General features: G+C 58.1%; 2 protein-coding genes across 2 annotated transcripts in view; both read right to left on the reverse strand.

Moving 5' to 3' along the window:
- The window catches only part of PEX6 (peroxisomal biogenesis factor 6), a 15,756-nt gene extending 15,267 nt beyond the window's left edge, over positions 1-489 (reverse strand). The window contains exon 1 of the mRNA XM_010577862.1: positions 208-489. Coding sequence (XP_010576164.1) covers positions 208-489 — 282 coding nt within the window. The remainder of the gene's footprint in view (positions 1-207) is intronic.
- Positions 490-5,649: 5,160 nt separating this feature from the next.
- The window catches only part of VSX1 (visual system homeobox 1), a 30,831-nt gene continuing 27,897 nt past the window's right edge, over positions 5,650-8,583 (reverse strand). Inside the window, exons 2-6 of the mRNA XM_010577863.1 lie at positions 8,514-8,579; positions 8,104-8,182; positions 7,735-7,858; positions 6,571-6,751; positions 5,650-5,915 (exon numbers count right to left, since the gene is read on the reverse strand). Of these exons, the coding sequence (XP_010576165.1) occupies positions 5,650-5,915; positions 6,571-6,751; positions 7,735-7,858; positions 8,104-8,182; positions 8,514-8,579 (716 nt within the window). The remainder of the gene's footprint in view (positions 5,916-6,570; positions 6,752-7,734; positions 7,859-8,103; positions 8,183-8,513; positions 8,580-8,583) is intronic.

The raw sequence follows: 8,583 nt of genomic DNA on the forward strand, positions 1-8,583 counted from the left end.
CGGGGGCGGGGGGGCGAGGGCGGTGCGCGTGCCGTTGCCTAGCAACCCCTGAAGCGCCGGCCTCGATTCTAACACCAGTGGACCAGGCCCCGGTCCCGGTCCCGGTACCGTTTCGCCCCGCCGCACAAGCACAGCACCGTTTACAGGCCGTCCCGTCCTTCCCACGGCTCCCAGCAATACCCAAGCCAAAGGCGGTGGGCGGCGTACCGGCCAGACGGCCACCCGCCGGCCGGCCGCCAATCCCAACCGCCGCAACAAGGCCCCGCGTAACCACAGCTCCGCGCCCCGCCGGCCGCCGGCCTCTAACGCCACGGCGTTCAGTAATACGGCCTGAGCCCCGCCGCGTCCCGCCGGCCGTACCGCTAGCACCAGCCCGCCGCCCCGACCGCGTAAGGCCGCGCACAGCGGCGGCGGTGCCAGCAGCAGGGCGGTGGCCGGTGCCAGCTCCGCCGGGGGAGCGTCCAGCGGCCGCAGCACCGCCACCGCCATTAGAGCCGCCGGGCGGAACGGCCCGGCCCCGCCCCGCTACCGTAGAGTTGCGCGGCTAGAGAGGACGCGGCGCGCAGGCGCAGGGCGGTCCCGTCGGGCCTCCTCGTTGTTCCGCCAAGGTCACGGAGACGGCGGCGTAGAGCGGCCCCAGTAGCGTCGGGGATCATAGAGCGGGGGTGGCGAGTGGCTGCTTTCTCTTAGGAGAGGCCCGGCTCGGTCCCGCTTCGAGCGGCGCTGGCGGTCAGCGATACCGGGAGTAACGGCACCCTGCCCGGCGGCTGAGGCGATCTCACCTCAGGGTTGGGCCTCCGCGAGGCCTCGCTCCCCGGCCCAGCCGCCGCCGAGGGCTGGAGGCCTGGGCGCAGAGCAACGGGGTGGTACCGGCCTCGGCCTCCTCAGGCTCCAGCGGGGCCGCAGCCAGAGGTTGGGGAAGGTGGGAGAGAGGGGAAACGGGGCTAAAAAGGCGGGGGAGGCCTTTGCTGCCCTGCCCCTTCTCCGAGCCCAGCGCCGGCAGAATGTGGAGTCAGAGAGAAATGGCACGCAGCCAGAGCGCGATACCGAAAAGCCGATCGAAGAAACTCTCTAAACCTCGTTTTGGAGTTTTAGAAGGCAGGCATTCTTTATTGCAGCACTGGATGCACGGGGGATAGTTCACCTAACATGCATACCACAGTTTTAGCACTAACAGGTTATATAGAATAACTAATTGCATATTAATCAGATTAGTATACATAGACATAAAAATAATTGCAACTGATTATCTTAGTACTGCCTACATCCGATCATGCGCCATGAAGGATCCATCTGAGTCAAAGGGCTGCTTTTGCGACCACCGACCCATTTGAAGTTCTCATTGGCTCTCCTTGAAGTCTTTATTCTTGTCCTTGTTCTTTGATCTTGAAGCTTAACGCAGCTTCAATCACATGTGGTCAGTTTCAACATTGTTCTCATCTAGCGTACAGGAACATCTAGTCATAAGAGCAAAGAACTGCAAAACTTACGAGTAGCTACCCCTACTAGTTAATTGCTTGGCTATACTTTTGTCTATTGTTTCAGTCATAGTGTTAGTGTAAGATTTCTAATAATTATTTACCACATCTCCCTTTTACAGTCATCTAGCAGCAAACCAGTTTCCATGGTTGGTACAAAATATTAAAACCATCAACATATTTAGACATACCATACAGAATGTATGGAAATATGTTATCAAGCAGAACACGTTGCCTTCTCCGGCGCCAGCGTGGTGAGATTTTTGCAGGCTGAATACGTCCGCTTGGTTCATAAGAATCTGCTTGTGTTGGTGTCAGTGCTGAACTAACCTTGGAAAGGAGCAGTCTGGAGGAAGCCTGTGCCTGCTGCCAGAACCCAGCTTGCTCTGGGGAAGGGACCGCTTATTGTACCGAGTGCCTGTTGGCGAGCCAAGAAGCGAGTAATGAAAAACAAACCCCCGTAGGATTCTTTTAATTCTGCATCCAGGCACCCCTGCATGTCGCCCCGCAGGTAGACAGGGGTCTGTTGGACTGAGGGGAAGGAGTGAGGCTTCTGGTTCGCCCCACTCCACACGAGGGAGCACTTACAAAACGTTCGTACTCGCTTCCTACCGTCCCAGTCTTGAAAATCTAGCCAGCGGCTTGGGAGGATCAGCTGAGACAAAATGCCAGTTAGGAATGAATATTACTAATCTGTGCAGAAATGGCTCCGTGAGGATGCTTCTGCAAATGCAGCCCTGCAGCCTTCTCTGTACCGGACGACTCTGGGGCCATCACCAGGACACCCCCAACCGCCTCCTTGCAACCCCCAGACGTGCATGCCTGGCAGTCAGCCTCCAATCCCATAAAAGCCGAGAGGTACCAAAATAATCTCATTTTATTCCCTTTTCCCTTTCCTCATCCATTCTTCCATGATTGGTTTAGCAGATCGCTTAAGTCCCCGGCTAGCGCTGTACACGTGGCACCGTGAAAAGATCTGGATGTGCCAGAGCGGATGGCAGCCCGGATGAACTGAAGTGAGGCTGCGGCAGCGCCGGCTGCTGAATGGTGGCTTTGATGTTACCAACTCCTCTGCCCATGCTGCATCGAAGGGATCTCCCACCTGAGCAAACCCAGCCTCTGTGGCTGAGGGACCCCCAAGGCCCCTCACAGAGGGAAGCTCGTGCCAGCCAGGCCCTGGTGTGGTCACCAAGATGGCTGCTGGGTCTCACATGGGCAACCCCACTGCAGCAGCGGAGGTGTGCGCAAGCGGCAGCCGTTGCCATAAGTCAGGGTTTCTTGTGTCACACAGTCGTAACCGGCCCTGGTCTGAACCAGTACTGGCAGGAGTCGTGGCTGGGTTTGTCTACCGCTAATCTCAGGGTGGATGAAATGTGAAGCAACGACAAGAAGAATGTGCTGCCGTACTCCTACTGCCGCTACAACCACAGCGACATATGGAGGACAGCAAGCACTTCCCTGCCAGGCTTAGCGCAGACAGCTAAGAGGCAAGTGACTGTCCCTGCTCTGAGGATTGCCCCACCAGACCCTGCCACCAGCTCCTGGTGGCAACCGGGAGCCCAGCCTTGGGCAGTTGCTGTCATCCACCAGCACCTCCCTTCACTTGGCCTCCCCTGGGCTCTCACCTTGTGAGTGGAGCAGCAAGGGCACTTCTGAGCCCTGGCGTACCCAGCTGCATCCTGTGGTTACTTCCTAGCACACGAAAAGTGCCTCGGGCCAGCAGCCCTCCCCGTGACTCCCCCTTCACAGTGGAAGATGAGAGCTGGGAGCCCACCAGGAGACTTGTCCGCACCCCTGTGCGGGGCCGGGGCTGTGGTGTTTCCCCTTGTAGCAGTTGTGGTGGTGACATGCTTGCTCTCGTGGCGCTGCACCCAACACAAGGCGAAGAGCCAGGCCATCTGCACACGGGCACGGCAAAAAAAAATGATTGCAGGCATCCAGTGCCAGCATGGCACGGCCCAAATAAAAGGTTTGCAGATGCTGCTCAGGCAGGATTAGGCCTCCAATGTGCTAAGTCTCGGCTCTCGGTGAGCCTAATTGCTGCTGCAGTAAGCCCTGGCTGGTCCTTCCCTGAACCGTGCTCCCCACGGCCCCCCCGTCAAACATTTTTTTTTTTTGCTGCAAAGCTTGTATTTGCTATGCATATGTTCCCCCCCGCCCAGCAGGGCCTGGCCAAGTAGAGGAGGCGAAAGGCAGGGAATCTGCAGATGCCACTTTTATTGCTCTGCTCTTCCCAGCCAGTGTCCCACCGCTCTCTGCCCGCCCAGCACAGCCGGTGGCTGCCTGTGTCCAAGGAGCCAGGCCAAGCAGCAGAGGTGGGGACAGGTGACAGCATCGTTACATGGCCACACACTCCCTGAGCTGTATTAGGAAACCTTCCAAATTGGAATTATTCAGATTTTAATAAAATCTTTTGATAATTTTCCGTTATGTTTTGGCCAGTGGTTCAAACTGGAGGTGTTCCACAAGAGCTGTCACGGCATGTGTGTGTGCCAGTTCAGCCCAGCCGTGAGGTGAGGACCCGTCGCAGCCAGCAGTCGGGCAGTTGGATGGCCACGGCACCCTTTGTGCCTCGCTGGGGGTGCTTGTGCGATTGGGACCACCCAGCTGCTTTGTGCCCCTCCCCAGAAGGCAGAGGTGCCCCCAGCGGTGCCTCCCACCATGCATTCACCTTGCCCAAGTGAGCAGCTGCTCCTTGTATTTCACCACAAGAGACGTGGAGACACAGGGTCCAATTCCACACTTTCCGAAGTGGCAGGATCAGCAGGAGGAGGAGAGGACTGCATAGAGGCTCAAGAGGTAAAGCGCCTTTCCTGCCATCAGGGCAGGAAAACCTCACACTTGAGCTGTATCAAGGAGGATTTTCAACAACGCTCGGGAGAATGGAGCAACTTTCTCCCCATGACTTCCCTCAAGAACTGGCCACGTGCTCTGTTTCGGACCATCTCCTAACCCATCAGCTGTGGTTTGGCTCTTTGACTGGCACAAATGAATCACCTTCTGGCATGTGTAGGCCACTGGACTGGAACTCAGTTCTGGGGAGACACACGAGGGCTTTGCTTTGCCCCCTTGGAACGACTACACTGCCTCAGCAGAGCTCTCCAACCCAGTTTAGGCACGAGTCTGTGGAGGATCTGTTCAAAGCTAGCAGCAACCATGAGGTGTGCCAAAGGAAGGTACAAATTGCAACGCAGAGCATGAAAACCAAAGATACACCACAATTTTATTTATGGATGTGTAATAAATAAATGGTGGACAAAACAGGAAGAGCCACATTCAAAAATCCAGATCACTAAAGTGCTTTTAGACATAAATATAGGACAACCAAGAAACAGCTCTGACATTAACACTTTTTACAGACAATTACAAAATATCTTCTTATGTCAATTCACAAAATCGTTTAATTGCTCCAGGATATTATGGCTTGGTTTTCAAAAAGGTCTGTTCTATTATGCATAGCGTGGCAGATAACATTCAAGAGCGTACAAAAATCATTGCATAAACAAAAATGTCTTTACCCCCTTCTCCCAAATATGAGTTAAGGAAGCTACACAGTGTAAATCCAGTGATAAGGCTGCATTGGCAGGCCAGATCCTCAGGAGGTATAAACCGGTGTGTCTGTCAGGTTACACCAGCTTGAGGATGAACCCTACTGTGTTTAAAAACCCTGCTGCTCCTCAAGGTGGAAGAATTGTGTGCTCAAAGCGGAGGGACTTGCCCCACGGGTGCTGTGCAGGGGTGGAAGTGCTCGGAAAAGGCGTCTGTAAACTCCTGCACCGTCTTTGCACCCGCGCATTTGAGAAGGGAGCGACTCCCATTGCATTGCTGCTCTTTGTGCTCCTGGCTAGCCAGGGAAGCATTCACAGCCCAGAGGGGAAGGACGGCTCTTCCCCAGCAGCAGTCCATGCTGACCACAACGCGGTCTCATTTTCTCACTGCTCTTGGCCCCGCTGGGACACCTCTCCCACCCTCCACCCTGGCTCTGTTGAGAAGTGAACAGCTTGAAAATGAGGGGACAAGGGGATGTGTGTGCCCAGTTTTAAAATGCCCTGAATTCAGATAAAAGTTCAATTGTTTAAGAAAAATATATATATATATATCAATAAATCAATAAATATTATTATCTCGCCAGGAAGCTGCGAGGTCTGGCCTCCTCCAGGGCAGCCCGAGCTCAGCGGTCCCTGTCCTTCTGCTCCTGGGGGGGGTCCCCGTTGATGCACTGCCTCAGTACGCCCCTCTTCTCGTGCTTGGCTGTCCTGGAGAGGTCGATGGCTGTGTCCTCCGAATCTTTTGCAGGGCCAAGCTTGTCGGAGCCCCTCTGGGAACTGGCCTGCTTCCCTTTGAGTTCCTCCTCCTCCTGCTCCGCTCGCCAGCCATCTGCCAGCTTCTCTTGGCTCTCCGCCTTCCTGCTCACCTCCATGGACTTTTTGTGCATGCCTTGCAGAGGGCAGAGAGCAAAGCCAAGGGCGCCGGCTGCTTATTTCTGCCCGGGACCGCTCAGCATCACTCCCTGCCCTCCTGCTGTTCCTTTCAGCTCTCGCTTGCATCCCGAGGAAAACTCATGCTAGCTACCAGCCTTTCCCAACCCGGAGCCCTGCCACCTGCTCTCTACAGCCCGAGAGGATGGCTTGCAGCAGAATTGGTCCATACCTCCCCCGCAGTGGGGAAGACTTACGGGGAGAGGGGGGCTGTGACGGCCCATCCCAGCCAGGATTTCGAGTGCCACCTCAGCGTAGGACCGTGTATGAGCAGAGGGTAGCTCTGAGGTAGCATTAACATTATGTTCAGTTTGGGGGGGAGGCTGATGACTTCCTAGCCGCCCTGCAACTCCCATGCTGGCTGCTAGCACTAGGAAGCGATACCTCAGCTCGTGCAGGCACCTGTCTGACACGGCAGTAAAAGGTTTGCCTTTTCCTAACTGTTCTTTGCAAGGGAGGAGTGGAAAAGCCAGGACGCTTGGCAGCCTGCGTACAGCTCATGGCCGGGGCCCCATTCTTTTCTGGGAAAAGGCAAGGACCGTCATAAAAAGGAAGGGTGGTTCGCGCCGCAGCTGCCCCCTGACTCCCCCCCCCAGTCCCAAGCTCCCACTTACCCAGCAGCCATGGGGCGCAGGATCCCACCAGCCCGCTCTTGGCGGAGTTGATGATGGACTCGGGCAGAGGGATGGAGTGCCTCACCATGGCCCCGTAGAGGCCATACTCGGCCATCACGCTGCTCCGGCCCCAGCACTTCTCCCGCTTCCGCCACTTGGCTCTTCGGTTCTGAAACCAAACCTTCAGGGGTAACAGCCAGGAGAGCACGGAGGGGTGGGATTGGGGAGGACATAGCCCCCACGGCCGGGCGTCCAGGGCCCGTTGGGCACGGAGGAGCGTGCGTCCAGGGCAAGGGGGCAGCCGCGGGGGTGCGTGGAGGGGTTTGGGTGTGCGAGCGCAGGGTGCAGATGCGCGGGTGGCCGAGGGAGGGCGGCCGGGGCAGTGCGTGGGGAGGGGGTTGGAGGAGGGCACACACGTGGGTGTCAGTGAGAGAGGGGAGGAAGGGGGGGGGAGAGGGAACACACGTTACACGAGGCTGATCGTGACACAGGAGGGTGATCCCAGCCAAAGTCACCCTACGCTTCGCCTGCCCGCGGGGCCCCTCTGCTGCCTCCACACGGAGCACCAACCTCTCCAGAAAAGGGGGTCTGTAATGCAGTGACCAACGATGACAGCGAGTGCTCAGGTCCCTCTCCCCAACCCCTTCCTGCGTTCAAAGCCTCAAGGGGTGTAGATACAGCCTGGCTGCTGCCCAAACCACCACCCCATTCTTAAGCCAATGGGCTGCTCCACAGTGGGGCAGGATCAGGCCCTAAAATGCCATGTGTCCCTCAAAGGGACAAGCTAGCAAGCAAGCTAGTGGGACACAGCTTGGCCCAGCAGCTCCTGAATCGCTCTCCGGAGACCCAGCTCAGGCAGGAGCTGAGTCTCCAGAGGACAGAGCCGAGCTGCTGGCAGCAAGCAGCTGTCGGGGCCAGTTCTGTCCCCTGGTTCTGCATTTCTATTTGGAGCCTGTTCAGTGCTGGAGCAGGGTGGGGGTGGAAGCTGAGCTGCCCCCCGCGCCCCAAGCATCCTGCAGCACTTCAGTGCCACCACATTCCCACCGCCTGCATCATTTCAGTGCCACCACTTTCCCACTGCCAGCGCTCACTGGTCGCAGAGCAGAAGAGACAGCCGGCTGCCCGCAGACTCCACGGGGAGAGAGGACCAGCACAGCCACCCACCTGTATCCTGTCCTCCGGCAACTCCGTCTTCACGGCCAGCATCTCCCGGGCATAGACGTCGGGGTAGTGAGCTTCGTTGAAAGCCTTCTCCAGCTCTTCCAGCTGGTGAGCTGTGAACACCGTCCTGCCGAGAAGAGAGAGCGTCCTGTGACACAGTCCAGACTCTTACGGCAAGCAGCGGGGCTGGCAGCCCCTTCCCCGCTGAGGTTTTTTCCACCTGAAAATCCTCCCCCCCAGCTACAGCCCTTCTCTTTCGTTGCTCCCCTGGGGACATCCACCGCCCCAGCCCGAGGACCAGAGGGGACAGCGGGAGGCTGGCGGTAGCAGCGAGGAGGTGAGAATGGGGACAACCCCGCTCTGGGGCTCTACCTGTGCCGGCGTTTCTTCCTCTTGATCTGGGACGTGGGCATCTTCAGGTCGCTGGCGTCCCCGGAGAGGCTGTCCTCGTCTGGCAGCAGCATGCGGGAGGGGAAGAGTCACGTTCCCGTTGGGAGCACGGACACCAAACCCAGCTCCCAAAACACGGCTCCAGTCACCCGTGGGGGAGCAGGCCCGGGACGAAGTTCCCCTCCCGCACCAACCGGTAACACCAGGACCGCCGCCAAGGCCAGAGAACCGCACCGGTGCCACCGTCCCGGGGCAAAGGGGATCGACACCCACCCTTGCCGGGGGCGGGGGGGCGGGGGGGGGTCGGAGAGGCGGCAGCCCTACGGGACGGGGATACACGGGGCCGATCCCCCCACCCTCACCCCGAGCCCTCCATCCCCGTCCCCGCTTACCGGAGATATTCTCCTTGTGGCGGCGGGCAGCGGGGGGCGGCCCGGGGGGCGGGGGGGGGCCACGGGCTGG

The sequence above is a fragment of the Haliaeetus leucocephalus genome, unplaced genomic scaffold (assembly GCF_000737465.1).
Source record: "Haliaeetus leucocephalus isolate CR32 unplaced genomic scaffold, Haliaeetus_leucocephalus-4.0 Scaffold577, whole genome shotgun sequence".
Classification (NCBI taxonomy): domain Eukaryota; kingdom Metazoa; phylum Chordata; class Aves; order Accipitriformes; family Accipitridae; genus Haliaeetus; species Haliaeetus leucocephalus.